The following is a 17463-nucleotide window of genomic DNA, read 5'->3' on the forward strand; positions in this document are numbered from 1 at the left end:
GAACGAAAATATATGTATTTATACAATTTTCTCTCGCTTTATACAAACACAAACACACTTTATACACTTGCATTTGTATAAAAAATGAGAGAGGCGAGGGAGAGAACGAGAGTGGCGAGCGAGATTCACCAGGAGAGAGGTGAAATAGCAACAATTTGTTATGAGGTACAATTAAATCAAACTATATTTATAGCATTTAATTTGAATTAATAGTTTGCTATTATATACAATTTTCCCTACATTAAAATCAAATGAATACAAAATAGTTTGTTGGATTAATTGTTGTTTTGACAAATTGATGATTAGAGTTTGTTCTTCACATAGAGCTGAACTTATGTTTAAATTTGAGTTTATTTGTAGTAGATTCAAGATGTTGAGTTTATGTGTTGGATTATTGAAATTCAAAGAACAAATATTTATTTATTTTTGACAAAAAAAATTAATAAATAAGCAGGCACATATAACTAAAATTTTAGCTAATTTTTTATATGTACGTCAGTCATGCCTAATTTTAGACACATGATTAAAATTTCAACCAATCTTTACATGCACCTTAGTAAAAGTGTCTGAGGGTAGCTTTGGCAAGTTAGACAAAATTCAGTCAAAAATATTTAAAATTTGCTTTGTCAAGTCCACAATTCTAGGAAAATATGCTTGGAGTTGGCTTTTGCAAGTCATACCAAGCTTTAAGCAGAAATATCTAAAAAAAATTCTTCACAAGACAATACTTCATGTCCGAATATCTGAAGTTGTTGTGACTAAACTTTGCAAGAAAATTTTAACTTCGAATAATTTTCTGTATCTACAGAAGAAGATCCATAATTATCAAAATGATAAAAGTTTTCCTCTTACCCCAAACATAATATGTATTTATTTTTATACGAATTCGCACCTCAAATTTCACTCACAATTTTATATATATATAAGTGTTGTATAACTTATGTATGAAATAGGTATGTAATTGTACCGTATAAAGATTAGGAGACATGTTTAGACTTTTTCTTCTTATTATTAAATTTGCTACAAAGTGTAATTGCTACGTTTGGCAAACAAAATTTAAAAGTACATATATTAGTAATATAGGATTTTTCTTCAGTGAGGTAAAAATTCTTAATTAATTTTGTATCTAAGAAATTGCAATTTTAGCTGATCCAAATAAATATGGACTGCATCGACTCTTTTAAGTATTTTGAATGAATCGGTTTTGTAATTTCGAATTTTTGTGAGCTTATAAGTTAAGTTCCTATTTGCTTCCTTTTCTTCTTACCAAATAATAAACATCCAAATAAAATATTTGTATCAAAATTTGTCTTCATGCAAATAACGAAATTATTATAAAGGTAAATACCTAGCAACAGAAGCATTACAATTTGGGAATTAACAAATCCAAACATAAGAACTTTGTACTAAAACAAAAAAGTAGGCATCATGGAAATTAATAAATTTCAAACATAGTAAAATCATGTTTCCTATCTAGTGTCACAACTCCTCTAAAGCCAAAGACAAACACTGAGACAATAATAATATTTCAATATGAATTAATCTTCCATTGGCTTAATAGGGTATATATATTGACTTACTTAAGTATATATGATCTTATGTTTAATGGGTAATTTAAAAAATTCAGTCTTAGTGTTTGGCAATCTATTCAAAATACTTTTAAATGTAATTTTCTCAAAAGTCCCTTTCAAGAAGTACTTTTAGGAGAAAACTACATTTTTTAACTTATGGAAAATTACTTGTGGCCAAACAAACTACGTATTAATTGTAAAGACTTAACACGTGATGTAGCCCCTAGAATTAGACTAGTAAACCACGAATTACCCGAACTAATTGACTTTGAATCGAGAGAAATGATACCAAATAAGAACTTTTATACTAGTTGCTAATTAGAACATAGCCAGCAAAGTAGTTAAACAAAATAGTCGCAATTTAAATATATGGCAAAATGATTGACAAGTAGTCACAAACATCTTCAATTTCAAGTTATTAGAAACTCCAAATATGGTTTGAGATGTAAGATAATTTCCGAAAAAATATTTATTTTATCATTTATATGGTAAAAAAATTACTATCTCATATAAAAGATTTGATAAAACATTTAAATGAGATATTTCAACCTATAAAATATCTTTATTTATTTATTTCATTCTACTTTAAAAATCGTAAAATGTAGCAAGCTGCATTATATACTTTAATATATTTATCAAATTGTTCGATAAATAAATAATTCCCCCGTGGAGCATACAGTTGTTGAGGATATAATAATTAATAAGTACACTTCTGAAAACCATCTGTAGAACCATGTGGATTCTATAATAAAGTGATATAAATAGCATACTAAAATATTTATTGAATGCCAATATTTTACAAGTGGAATCAAACTTACATCTAAGGAAAAATAAAATACAAATGATACATAGTGTATAATAAGTGGAAGAACAACAATTACCAATCTATTATTTCTTTTTTCCATCATTTGATGAATTTTGTACCTTCACTGTCAATTGATTAGAGATAAATGCCTCCAACTTTTCATCCACTTCTTCAACCTATATAATCATCAATCATACCAAACAAGATTAATTTCTGTAAATATTCATCAACAAAGCGATTAAAAATGCACATTTTAAGTAATTAAAGATTAAATATCATAATCATTAAGGACTGAAATTAAAATTTATCAATAACAAAGGGATCAAAATGAAATCAACCCATTCAAGATCTATTCTACAATATAATAATAACTGCGACTTATTTTAATTGATCATCTGAATAAATGATGCAGTGTTTATATTAATTACATATTTTTAACTCAATTTTTTTTTTAAATTGCATATTTTTTGTAAGAATTGCTAAGTAGGTGAAAATTAAAATTGAGGAAAAAAGACAAAATTAACCTTGTCCATGAGATCTTGGACTAATTGAGCGTCCTTTTCAGTTTCTTCAGCTAAATGTTCAATGGATTCCACTATGCCTCTGAGTTTTCCACCTTCCGGCAGCTTCGCAGCAAATTCCTCCGCCGCCCTGTCCACATCGTCCGCCACTTTTTCCACCGCTTCCGCCACCTTCTCCACCGTCTCCGCCGCAAGTGAAACTTGCTCTATTGAACGTTGATCCCAAATCAATTAATTTTTTTTAAATAAAATAAAAAGTATACCAAAAAATAAATATATTTATCCGATCCTTACTTGTTACTGTTAATAATCTTGCTGTTATCAAAGGTACTGTTACACCTAATCCCACAGCCCAGCTAACCCTGCCAATAACATTTAATTATTATGTCAAATTAAGTAAGAATACTCAAAATTTACGTGCATTATTTAACTTGTTTAAAAAAAAAATTCATACCAAGAATTTTCACCAGTTGGCAAAAAGGGAACAACACTTGAAAGCAGATCTCCTGTCTCAGCAGTTGCATGGACAACTAAATCCCTATACATCACCACAATTTTTATGATCACATTGAATGAACACGTAATTTAAGAAAAAAAAGAAGAAACTTATGAAATGTATCAATATCTTTTATTGAGACAGAATAAAAAGAAAAGTGAATCATACAAAATATCGTAAGATAAATTACCTCGTGTTTTTGTTAGTTTTTCGTAGAACACCAGATCTGTTGGAGGTGGTAACAGTGAGAACACGATCACCATTGTTGATTTTAGAATTGGCTAAAGGATTGAAGATCTGAGTTATAGATCTGCTGCTGCTGCAAGGATTAACTAAATTTGTTGACATGTAACAAGCTGCTGGGATCATAATTAGTGACATAGTTTGTACTAAGATTTATTTAATTTCTTGAGTCTTTTTCTTTTGGGAAGATCTCTATTCTTTATAGATCTAACAAGAAAGAAATGTAGTAGCCAAATGAGAAGTCAACTACGAAGGTAGATTAGATATAGTACTAACATTTATTATGTGCATTGAAGTAGTCAATTTGTGCTACATAGTAGTAATATAATTGTTCAGATATCTTTTTAATATATACTCTACTTAATTAATTAATTGCACTTTGGAATATATATAATAAAAAAGATCCTTTATTAATATAATACAATCAATTCATGGGGAACGAGTGGGTTTGAATAAAGAATAGTATTATATCATTGACCAGTAGCTCATATTAATTATTATACTTTTAAGACCTAACACGCCAACTTGCTTTTCATACGAGTATAAGTTAAATATTGATAAAACGAAAAAAAGAAGAAAAGATGCATCTGAAGTGTGTCCTCTCTTTTTTGGACAATTATTTGCTAGACCTACTATATATTTGAAGAAGGTGCATCACTTTAATCTTTATGCAAATTAAGGATCGATTTCTCAGATGAATTTTAACTTTTTTTTAATTAACAGAGTAATTTTTAAAATAATATTGAACTATTAGTTGAGTGAACATAAGAGAAATCAACTTTCCAAATCATAATATAACAAATTAACTTTTCCTAAGCTGCAATTTAATTTTTCCGACATATATTACTAAAATGTGTATTAAATATTGAATCATGATGATATTAAAAATTTCAGTTTCAATAAGATAATTTGATATTTAACAAAATATGACCCTTACTTTTCACAGTCATTAGCAATTCTTATTTTTGAATTGCTTAATATTTTTTTTCATATCAAATTAAATTACATCACATAAATTGAAGCCCAGAAAATAATATTAGTCCTAATGTGGTGGGTTTCTATTTAACCAAAAAACTGTAGCACAAAAATAACATAAAATATTATTAGTTGCCCACGTGTTTATCCTGATTTTAGTCCTTTCTTTACTTACCAACTTTTTGTGAAAGCTACTCCGGAAAAAAAATTGTAGCACAAAAATAGCAGTAGATAAAGATAGGTTTTACTTCAGTTTTTGTACCATTATATATTTCTAATTAAAAAAAATTATCATTGATATCCTTGGTTTTCAAACAAAAGTGGTCAATCATGTAAGCTTCCACTAGCATTTTTCTCCTTCAAAAAACACGAGAATCACATGGTATATATACCAATCAAAATATCTTAAAATATAAATGGTGAAGCACGTCTTTTAATTTACTACGAAATTTTTATTGATTGTTAGGATGAAATGTTTATTTAACTCCAAAATTAGCAAATGCTCAAGCAACGTAGTAATTACTACTTCCTCCGTCTCATTTTATATGATGTACTTTGATTTGACACAAATTTTTAAAAAAATGGGAAGACTTTACAATGTTCCAAAAATACCCTTATTAATAAGTCTAAATTGTTAAATAAAAAAAAATACTACATCTGACGTTGAATAGAAAAGTTTATGACTTTTCTCTCTCTCATAAGTTAATGTCACATCAATCATTAATATAAATTCAAAAAAGTCCAATATATTTATTTCTCTCTCTTCTTTCTTCTCCACTCTCCATTCTCCATTATCTCTCCCTTAATCTTTCAATGAAGAAGAAAAACTCCAAAATGATTGAGTTTTTGCTATTGCAGGTAAAAGTAGTTTTTTTTCATGATTTTAATTATAGTTTCACAAAAATTGATAACATAAAAAAAAATGTGGGAAAAGATTAAAATTTTCAGTTTCTAGCGCCAATGTTTTTGCCAAATTTAAAAATATTAGCTAATGGACTCCATATAAGTAGAGATACTTCATCTTTAATTTTTCAATTCTTCCTTTTACAGTTTTTCCAATCAGTGATCTTAAAATGAGTGTTGAATTTTCAGAAGACCCAATTACCACTGATAAATTGGTAAAACAGAGTATCGATCTTATTTATAATGAAAGAGCAAGGCGCTCTTTTTATAGATACAAAGTACAGGAACAACCGATGTGGTTAACTCCTACAAGGACACAAATTCTATACCTAGAAGAATCCTATACGAGACAAACTGTATACTAGATCTTTTCGATTCAAAATTCAAACTAATGCATAGCTATAACTAACTACCAATACGCTATTACGCCCCCTCAAGTTGGAGCGTGGAGGTCCCGAATGCCCAACTTGGCAATTAATATTTGAAATTGGTGTGCACTTAAAGCTTTAGTAAAAACATCAGCAAGTTGATGTTGTGTTGAAATGTGATGACAAACCAACAAACCCCGTTGAATACAGTCCCGAACAAAATGACAATGCACCTCAATGTGCTTAGTTCGTTCATGATGAACTTGATTGTTGGCAATATGATGTGCGACTTGACTATCACAATATAAAGAAACTGGATCCAAATAAGGGACATATAAGTCTGAAAGTAATTGGCGTATCCAAATGATCTCACAAGAAGTTGTTGCCATTGAACGATATTCTGCTTCAGCAGAAGAACGTGACACTGTTATTTGTTTCTTGCTCTTTCATGAAATAGGTGAATGACCAAGAAATATGATATACCCACTGGTTGAACGACAGGTGAGTGGAAAACTTGCCCAATTTGAATCATAGAATCCTTTTATAGATAAAGGACTTGATATTGAAAGGAAAATACCCTGGCCTGGTGCAAACTTTAAATAACACAATATTCGGAGGGCAGCTAACCAATGATTCTGTCGAGGCTGGTACTGAATTGAGACAACAAATGAACTGAATAACAAATATCAGGCCTAGTAACGGATAGATAAATCAGCCTCCCAACCAATCTGCGAAAGGGCCCAGGATCCTGCAGAGAAGAACTTTCATCCAAAGTTAAACGGTGATGCTGCTCCATGGGAAATTTCACTGGTTCAGATCCCAGCATGCCTGTTTCTTTTAAAATATCCAACGTGTATTTTCGCTGTAAAAGAACTATTCCTTCTGAACTGCGAGCAACTTCTAGACCAAGAAAATACTTTAGAGGACCCAAATCCTTTATAGGAAACTAGGATGCTAAGTAGCCCTTTAAAGCTTTCAAATTGAATGAATTATTAGTGGCAACGATCACATCATCTACACATATAAGAATAGCTATAAAAGAATTTCCTCATCGATATAAAAATAAAGAAGTGTCAGCCTTGGATTGTGTAAAGCCAAACCTTAAAATAGTAGTAGAAAACTTAGCAAGCCACTGCCTTGAGGCCTGCTTTAATCCATAAAGTGACCATCGAAGGCGACAAACTCTATTATCTTCGACCGACAAATATCCAGGTGGTGGTTGCATGTAAACTTATTCATGTAAATCTCCATGAATAAAAGCATTATGCACATCCAGTTGATGGAGCTCCCAATTTCGCACAGCTAAAAGTGTACGACTGTAATGAGTTTGGCAACTGGAGCAAACGTTTCATTATAATCTAAACCTTCTACTTGGTTGTAGCCTTTAGCGACAAGGTGCGCCTTATATCACTCAATTGATCCATCAGAGTTAAACTTAATTTTGTAGACCCATTTACAACCAATAGCTCTTTTATCTACTGGGAAATGTTCTAACGTCCGTGTGTGGTTTTGTTCAAGTGCTTCCAGCTCTTTTCTCATGGCTTGCTTCCAGTGTTCCACCTGTACTGCTTGTTTGTAAGATGTTGGCTCATTATGGTGGGTAATGGCCGAAAGAAAACATGTATGAGCCGTGGAAAAATTGGAGTAGGAAACATAGTGACATAAAAGATAAGCTGGACCAATACCTGAGCAAGCTGTGTTGGATGAGCCTGAAGAAGAACCTTTATTATTGTTCGGGAGATTGACTAGAAAGTCTTTAAGATGAGCTAGTTGGGTTTTGGTGCGTTGAGGTCGAGTTGGAACAGTAGGTGTTCTTGATGGTTCAATAATCTGATATTGTGATTGTTGAAGATTTATGGTGTCACTTGGAGCCATATTTGGGTGTATTGTGCCTGGATTGAGATTTTCTTGTGGTGGACCTTGGCTTAAAAAGGTTTGATCAGGATCATCAATCGACAATGGTAAAGGTACTCGTGGTTGCTTTTTAAGAGAAGAAAGAGTATTTTCTTTATAAGGAAAAACTCTTTCATGAAAAATCACATCACGAGAAACAAATACTTGATGTGTTTTTAGATCAAAAACCTTATAACCGTTATGACCATATGGATAACCCAGAAAAATACAAGGTGTGGCTCTATCATGAAATTTATCACGAGATCGTGGAATAATTGAAGCATAACAGAGACATCCAAAAACATGTAAATGTGCATAAGAAGGTTTCGAGGAAAGCAACAACTCATATGGACTTTTTCCAGATAAAAGAGGTGTTGGTGTGTAATTAATTAAATAAGTTGTTGTTAGAACACACTCTCCCCAAAATTTTATTGGTAAACCAACATGAAACCTTAAGGATCTAGCGACATTAGGTAAATGTCGATATTGACGTTCTACTACACCATTTTGTTGGGGTGTAGAGATACAAGAAAACTAATTTAGAATTCCTTCTTCCCGACAACATTGTTGAAGTGAACTATTAGTAAACTTTGTGTCGTTGTCACTGCGAATGATTTTAACAAGACGATTAAATTGTCTTTGTACCATTGCAAGAAAGGAAATCAATAAATGAGAAACTTCAGTTTTAGACTTAAGCAAATACATCCAAGTAGTTCTGGTAAAATCATCCACGATGGTCAAGAAATAATTAGACTTTGACAAAGAAGGTGAATGATAGAGACCTCATAAATCACAATGAATCAAATCAAAAGCTTCATTAGATTTAATAGAACTAACATGAAATGACTTTCGAATTTGCTTAGCTCGGTGGCAAGCATCACAATAATCATCTAACTTATTAAAATTAAAAAACTGAAGTTCTGAAACGAAAGACAAACGACTAAAAGATACATAACCAAGACGTTGATGCCACAAAATAGTTTGGTCTTTATTTGACAAAAGAGTTGAAACTAGTGCTTGACTTTGGAAATAATAAAAGTTATTCTTCAGTTTACCCATGCCAATCAGCTTCCTTGTGGCTAAGTCCTGCAGAACACAAAAGGAAGGGAAAAAATAAGCAACACAATTTAATGATTGTGTCAAGTTACTGATAGAAATAAGATTGCAGCCAAACATCTAAACATGTAAAACATGATTTAAGGTTATTGAAGAATTAAGAGTCACGTCTCCACAAGTATTAGCAGTAACAGATGAACTATCAGGAATAGTTATATTAGAATCAAAGAGAAGCTTTCTTTCATTTGACAGAGAATTCTTCTGACAAGTCATATGATCAGACGCTCCCGAATCTAATATCCATTCATAATTAGCGGCAGGAAAAGTAACAGCCTTACCAGCAAAATTAGTCATTGAATCGAGACCCTTGGAGTTTTCAAGGCTTAAAAGAGACATAAGTTGGTTATATTGTTCTTTTGATAAACCACTTATTGGGGAGTAATCCACACGTTCAACTTCTGATGTTCAACTGGAATTAGCTGACTTACCCTTTCCTTTTCTATTGTTTTCCCACCAATCTGGTAGTTCAAAACATTTGTCCTTGGTGTGTCTCTATCATTTACAGTGATCACAAAATAATTTAGAGACATCACGGTTACCTGACAATTGACGAGAATTGAAAGTATTGGTGTTTCTTTTTGAAGCAAATGTCGCCCCCTCCAATAAATTATTTCCTTTGCTTGTAGTGAGTTGTTGTTGTCGTTCTTCTTGTGAAACTAGTCCATACACACGGGCTAGAGATGGTAATGGTTCAGTATTTAAAATCTGAAATCGAACAACATTAAATTTCTTATTCAAACCCATAAGAAACTGATGAACCTTCTCTTTTTCCCTTTCTGCTGCATATTCCTTAATGGCACCACAATTGCAGTTTGGTAACTGACAATACGATCCATACTCATCCAATAATCCCTTCAATTTGGTATAGTAAACACTCATTGTTTGATACTATTGTTGTGAATTCACGATCTCCATCTTCAACTGGTGAACTCTAGGAGCATTCCCTTGTGAAAATCTCTTCTCTAAATCTTTCCAAAGTTCACCTGCTGTATAAAAAAAGCTACACTACTGTGAAGTGAGAGATGGAGAGAGTTAAAAATCCAAGATATTACCATGGAATTTCCCTTAATCCAGGCAGCTTTGTTTGTAGAGCTTGTTGTTGGTCGCGGAAGACTACTATCAACAAAGCCTAACTTTAACTTAGCCAACAAGGCATTTCTCATGGCCCTTCGCCATGTCGAGTAGTTATCTTGTGTGAGTAAACATGTGACCAGAGACACTCCAGGGTTATCAGTTGGTTGCAGCGTTTATGGAGAATTGACTACTTCATTATCGTTCCTCGTCATTATTATTTTGTTATTGTTTACTGATGCTCTGATACCATGATAAATTGGTAAAATAGAGTATCGATCTTATTCATAATGAAAGAGCAAGACGCTCTTTTTATAGATACAAAGTACAGGAACAACCGATGTGGTTAACTTCTATAAGGACACAAATTATATACCTAGAAGAGTCCTATACGAGACAAACGGTATACCAGATCGTTTCAATTCAAAATTCAAACTAATGCATATCTATAACTAACTACCAATACGCTATTAACCACAAAAAGGTGATTGAATCTGAATGACCGTCGAGCAATTGCGGAGTGGCTTCTGAAAGAAAGTAAGAATGGAAAACTTAAACATGGTTCTATAAAGGAAGCAAGTATTTTGTTCAACATATCAAGAAGTACCATTGATCGTATTTGGAGACAAGCTAGATTATGTGTTGCTAATGGTGACATGTTAAATGTTTCTACTAATCTTGCAGGTAAAGTTGGGAGAAAATGCGTACAAGTCGATATCAACCAATTCAAAGAAATTTCACTATGTTGTCGAACAAATATTAGATCTCTTTCCTTTGCAATAAATATGACAAAATCAACATTTTTTCGACGTGTGAAAGAAGGTGCAATTAGGCCACACACCAACGCCATCAAACCGCACTTGATTGAAGAAAAGAAAAAGGCGAGCCTTCGATTTTGCCTCTCATCACTCAAATCCCATGTTTATAGACATGTTTAATTATATCCATATCAATGAAGAATGGTTTTACTTATCAAAAAAATCTGAAAGGTATTATCTTCTTCCCAAAGAAGAAGAGTCTAATTCGTATCGTTCTTGCAAAAATAAAACTTTTATCACAAAAGTTATGTTTATGATAGTTGTTGCACATCCTAGATTTGACGTTAATGGAGTTGAGTTATTTTTGGGAAAAATATAAATTTTTCCATTTGTAGTTAAGGAACCAGCCAAACGGAATAGCAAAATCGAACAACAGGAACTATCGAAACAAAATTGATTTTATCGGTGACTAAAGATATCACAAGAGCTTGTTTGATAGAGAAAGTTCTTCTAGCCATTTGATCAAAATGGCCAGCTTCCAAGTCAAGTGCACCTATTTTCATCCAACAAGATAATGCTAGACCGCATATTGGTGTTAATGATTTGGAATTCATGGATGCTGCTCAACGAGATGGATTTGATATTAAGTTATGCTTTCAACCCCTTAATAGTCTTGATCTTAACGTTTTGGACCTTGGATTTTTTAGAGCAATTCAATCTCTTCAATATCAAAATGCTCCTTCAAATGTTGATGAATTAGTGGAGGTTGTTGAAAAATCATTCAATGAAATGAAAATAGAACGACTCAATCATGTATTTTTTACTTTTGCAATGTTGTATGAATGAGGTGATGAAAGATAGTGGTGGCAATAACTACAAAGTGCCTCATATGAACAAAGAAAGACTCGAAAGAGAAAATGATCTCCCACTTCAAGTTCGTTGTGATGTTGATGTTGTTAATCAAGCTTTAACTCTACTTCAACAGTGATGAGATTACAAGTATTAAAACAACTTGTGTTTTTGTACATTTTGATGTTTATATTAGAACTTTGCAAATTTAATTTAATTTTTGAATAGTTTAATGTTTATGTTAAAATCTTGCAAAGTGTAATTTACTTTTGGAATAGTTTAAAGTTTTTGTTGGGACATTGTAAATTCAACATGTTGAAGTAAAATTTTCATTTTGGTAAATGTAAGAAAATTTTACTTCTTGAAGTTTATATTTGAAAATTTTCATTTTATTTTTATTGTAAATCTTAACTACAGAAAAAAGAAGAAACATTCATCAACTTTTTTTTAAGTGAGGACAACTTATGATTGTACATTCTTTAATTTTTAAAAATAAAAATAAAATTACATTCACGTACTTCACAATTCTATCAATAGTGTAAAAGAAAGAAAAAATATGATAAAGTGGTGAAAAGAAAGAATAGGTTATGACAAAGTATTGAAAAAAGTGTTTAAAGTACTGTTGACTATCAGAAAAAGAGAAAAGTAGTTGTACTTTACTGCATTTCAATAACTTTTTCTTTAAATTAAAAGAGTACAACTATTGAAATAATGAGATTCAAGAAGGGTAAAATAGGAATAATGTCATTAAATATTTATCAAATAAGGAAATGTGTCATTCTTTTTGGGACTGACCAAAATGGAAAGTGAGTCACATAAATTGAGACAGAGGAAGTATACTATATATAAGAGTCTTCGACAAGCAGCTCTTCGTCAACATGGTTGCTTGCTGACCAAGGGGTAAATTAGGTATTACCAAACATAATCGCTGTAATTGACTTGTACCAACTGCTATCATGATTATTTTATTGCTCTGTTGGACAAAAAACCCAAAACATATTTATGTATTTATTCATTCGTCCTTTCTCAAAATGTACTACTACTCTGACTTATGGACCCCAGCTGATACTTAATTACTACGCGCCATGTGCTTTTTTACTCTGTTTTTTATTTGCTTTTTTACAAAGTGTGGTCCTTAGTCCTTACTTAGATGTTTACTACACGCACTCTTTATGCAACTTTTTAAATAGAGTCATCCAATAAAGTGGGGCCAATTAAAATTTTATTTGACAAGTTCTTCCTTCTTTTGGTCTCTCACATTTTCTAACATGGTATCTTTAGCTTTTTAAGTGTTTTTGTACTTAAAAAATTACTCTTAATATTATCTTTTTTGGTAACTAACATTTCTATTAATCACCAAATTTGTTCTTTACATATCCATAGTAATACTATCACAGATTGCTATCTCAAACTGTAAAAAAAACTCATAAAAGGGGCAAGCCTACAGCCTAACTAAATTTTAAGCTGCTGGATTTTTGTCTTAACTAGAGAGCTGGCTCGAACATTACAAATGTAGACGATCTCCTTTGCAAGGTCCTCACATTGACGTCGTGTGTTTTCAAAGATCTTCCTATTTCTTTCCATCCAAATTGCATATGTAATCTCATCATATATCATTTTGAAAATCTGAGCATTCAATGATCTCCCCTTCGCACACAGTATTATCCATGCTAGATGAGTGTCCCAAATTGTTGTAGGATTCCATTGCCATTGCAGCCAAGTCATAATTCTTTTCCACACCCCTTGAGTAAATTCACATCGAACAAATAAGTGATCTCTTGTTTCCCCCTGTTGTTGACAGAGTTTGCATTGTTGATCAATATCTAATCCCCATGCCTGAAGTCTGTCAGTTGTTTGCCGTCTATCATGTAGCTGCAACCATAGTGTGAATTTAGCCTTTGGTCTTGCACTGTTGCCAAATAAGAGGGACTTCCATGCAACTTTTGGATTGTCTCCCAGGAGCTTTTGATAGATATACTTTATGCTTACAGAACTTAATTGTATTGCCTGAGTCTGTTCCAAAGTTCTTCTTGCTGCCATAATCTTCCTTATCATCCACGATGCCTGCGAGGGTATAAGTGCTAATGCCATTGTTTGAGACTTGATGTAATATGTATGAATCTATCGAATCCATAGTTTATCTTACTTATGAGCTAAGTCCCATGTTGTTAGAGTACATATTCTCTCCCAAGCCACTAAGGATTTTTTTGTGATTATGTTGGTTCCTGACCACAGAAAGCTTCTACATTGAGAATCAATGAGCTTGAGAACTTTTGCTGGGATGATGAAAATTTGTGACCAATAAGCTTGAATACCAAAAATAACCGTTTGGATTAGTTGCAATCTTCCAGTATGTGATAATTTTTTAGCAGTCCAGGAGGAAATCCTTGCAACTATTTTCTCAACCAATGGTGTCCATTGAATCATTGAAAGCTTCTTTGTAGAGAGAGGTATGCCTAAGTATTTAAAAGGTAGTTGTCCGGCAATGAAACCAGTATGATGTATGATCTTGTCACCTTTTATGTTTGATATACCTCCAAAATAGATATAACATTTTCCCATATTTGCTTGGAGGCCAGATGCTACTGAGAAGGATTTGAAAGAATCCATCAATGTTGTAATAGAATCTAGGTCTCCTCTTGCAAACATAAGCAGATCATCTGCAAAGCATAAATGAGTGATCCCTAATTTTGCACATCTAGGATGGTAGGCATAATTCTTGTTATCTTTGAGGGTGGACAGTGATCTACTTAGATACTCCATGGCTATAGCAAACAAGAATGGTGAGATAGGGTCCCCTTGTCTGAGTCCCTTGGCAGCATTAAATGGATTGGATGGCTCTCCATTTATCATCACAGTATAACTTACAGTCTATACATATTATATAATCCACTGTATAAATTTAGCTGGGAAGCATAACTCAATCAGGATTTGTTTAAGAAAGATCTATTCTACTGAGTCATAAGCTTTTTGCAGGTCAATCTTAATCATACATCTGGAGGAGGTATGTTTTCTTTGATACTCTTTCACTAACTCAGTTGCCAAGATGATATTGTCTGCAATTTTTCTACCAGGAATGAATCCTTATTGGGCTTCACTTATCACAGATGTTATTACATACTGTAACCTAACAATGAGTATTTTTGCAATGATTTTGTATAAGACTGTGCAGCAGGCAATTAGTCTGTACTCTTTCACTGATATAGGATTGGTTATCTTTGGTACCAGTGTTATAGAAGTGCAGTTAATGGCCTTGTGCATGACACCTGTAGTAAAAAACTCCCCAACAGCTTGTAGTACATTCTCTTTCACCAGTAACCAGATTTTTTTTATAAAACTCAACATTGAAACCATCTACACCTGGAGCTTTATCATCACCAATAGACATCAGGCTTGCATATATTTCTTCTTCAGTCACTGGTTTGCATAGCTTTAACCCTTGCTGGTGGCTTAAGACAGGGCCTCTTCTCATAATATCTTTGTTCACTGCTGGTAGAGCAATTGTTGATGATCCCATTAATGACTTATAAAACACCAAGATCTCATCTCTAATTTCCCTCTGATCAGTCAGGACATTACCAGTGATGGAGGTGAGTTCTAGTATTTGTTTTCTGTGGATCCTCTCCTTTATGATTGCTGAAAAATATTAATTATTACCATCTCCGAATTGGATCCATTTTGCTCGAGATTTCTGCTTGAGAGCATTTTCTTCAATATTGGACCATTTTTCTAGTTCCTGTAGGATCTTCTTCTCCAATTCCAATAGGTAATCTATGCAATGTCTATTGATTTGATCTTGTATTTGGGCCAAATCCATTCTTGCTTTGGATATTTTTGCTTCTATCCCCCTAAATTCCTCCTTGTTCAGATCTTTCAGAGGAGTTTTTAATGCTCTCAACTTCCTCCAAATATTTTCCATTGGATTAGTTGCTTAGTGAATTGTCCAAATGCCTTCTACAATACTTCTGAATTTGGGGTGGTCAGCCCAAACATTAAAGAATCTAAAAGGTGTTTTAATGGACCAGTGAGCTATTTTCAAAGTTAAGAGCATGGGAGTATGATCTGATAATTGAGGGAGGTCATACATAATCTGCACATGTCCCCATTTCATCATTCATTCATGATTACCAAAAACTCTGTCAATCCTGCTACAGATTCTTGTTGTACCTAATTACTTGTTTGTCCATGTGTAAGAATTACCTTTCCAGGGAAGTTCAGTCAGCAGCAACTCATGAATACACTCCTTGTAATCTTTGATCTAAGCTAGGCTGATAGGATTTCCAAACATTCTATCAGTAGTATGAAGCACTCCATTAAAATCACCACAAGTAAACCATGGCAAGCTTATATTCTGTCCAATCCTTCTCAATTCAACCCAGAGAGGTTTTCTCAACTCTATGGAATTAAATCCATACATAACTGTACACTCACAAGTAAAATATCCAAGTATATCAAAAACTAGGCAATGGATAAGTTAGACAGATGAGGTGATTTCAGTAATTTTGTATGTATTAGAATCCCAAATGATCCAGATTCTACCATTAATAGCATGTTGATAGTTGGTAATAACCCCCCACCCTGGGTAATATTGTTTGCTACTTTGGAACAATTATGGTGTTTGACTCTAGTTTCAACTAATCCAGCAAGCTTTATTTTCCTACTTTTCAAAAGGTGTTTGAGCTCCTTTTGTTTATGCCACTTGTTTATTCCTCTTACATTCCAAATGACCCAACTCATTAAATGGTATTAGAAGGTCCTCCTTTTTCAGGAGGGATCTTACCTAAACTATTTTCCTCCCAATTTTTCTTACCAAACTACCAAATCCATTTTTTATTAGTACTGAGCACAATACATGATAGTTAATCAAATTAAATTCAGGACTAGATTGTACCATTGATGGAGGATTCTGCATAGGTGTATTGATATGAGTTTCATTCTCATTAGTTGGAGAATCTGGTGCCGGCACTGTTGATATCATTCCCTTATATCTCCATTCTTGAGTCACTTTTTTACCATTATATTGTCTCTTTTGGATTGCATTTTCTTGCTGTGGAGGATTTGGTAGGCAACAATGTCCAACCAGTGAACATTGCTGGCAAAATTTTAGTCTCCAGTCATATTGTATCTCTTGCTGAATTTGTCTACCGTTAGGTTCCAAAACAGTAATCTCATTAGGCAAGGGATTAGTGATATTCACCTCAATTAGCATCCTTGCAAATGAGATTCTAGTCTGTTTAGCAGTGTATTCATTAGCATACATAGGTTTCCCTACAACACTGGCTATCCAACTCAATGAATCTTTGCCCCAACAAGTCATAGAGAGGTTTGGAAACTTTACCCACAAAGGTATTTCAGTTGGAAATTCCTTTGCGAGATTGAAATCATGTGTCCATGCCTTTAGTATGATAGGTTTTTTGTTTATAGTATATGGTCCACTATACAATACTTCTTGCATATCTTCTTTGGTCTGGAATCTGATGATATAGTATCCTACTTCATGAAAATACAGTTCCGGCTGAGCCACAATTGACCAAAATTGTGATACATACCTCTGCATCGATTTTTATCCTGGGGCATCTCCAATAAAATAGGCTATTAAAGAGTAGCTCCATTTATGAATCTCCTTCTCGACTTCCTCTTGAACTAGTTCCACAACTTGTTGACCATTTACCAGCTTAGGTGGGATGTAATCCAAATTAAGCCCATTCGCAGCAACTCTGTTCTTTGTAAAGAGGTTAGCCCACTCTGAATTTGGTGGAGCTTCAATTCCTTCGTCTTCTTCTTCCATTCGATCACCATCTAGCACTATTCCATTGGTTACTGTAGCATCTTTTTTAGCTAGTGTGAGCTTTGCTACAATTGATCCAGTTAGATGTAGCATCGTTGGACCCCTA

General features: G+C 33.1%; 2 protein-coding genes across 2 annotated transcripts; both read right to left on the reverse strand.

Moving 5' to 3' along the window:
* Positions 1-2307: 2307 nt before the first annotated feature.
* On the reverse strand, positions 2308-3897 carry LOC102591088 (uncharacterized). The gene is made up of 5 exons (XM_006363247.2): positions 3584-3897; positions 3352-3435; positions 3192-3259; positions 2901-3103; positions 2308-2552 (listed from the first exon to the last, which is right to left on the reverse strand). Exons 1-5 carry the CDS (start codon positions 3772-3774, stop codon positions 2460-2462), a joined length of 639 nt encoding a protein of 212 aa, XP_006363309.1. The 5' UTR covers positions 3775-3897; the 3' UTR covers positions 2308-2459.
* Positions 3898-13021: 9124 nt separating this feature from the next.
* Positions 13022-13660, reverse strand: LOC107058064 (uncharacterized). The gene has a single exon (XM_015303362.1). It carries the CDS (start codon positions 13658-13660, stop codon positions 13022-13024), a length of 639 nt encoding a protein of 212 aa, XP_015158848.1.
* Between the last annotated feature and the right edge of the window lie 3803 nt (positions 13661-17463).

Source organism: Solanum tuberosum, unplaced genomic scaffold (assembly GCF_000226075.1).
Source record: "Solanum tuberosum cultivar DM 1-3 516 R44 unplaced genomic scaffold, SolTub_3.0 scf00404, whole genome shotgun sequence".
In the NCBI taxonomy this organism is placed as follows: domain Eukaryota; kingdom Viridiplantae; phylum Streptophyta; class Magnoliopsida; order Solanales; family Solanaceae; genus Solanum; species Solanum tuberosum.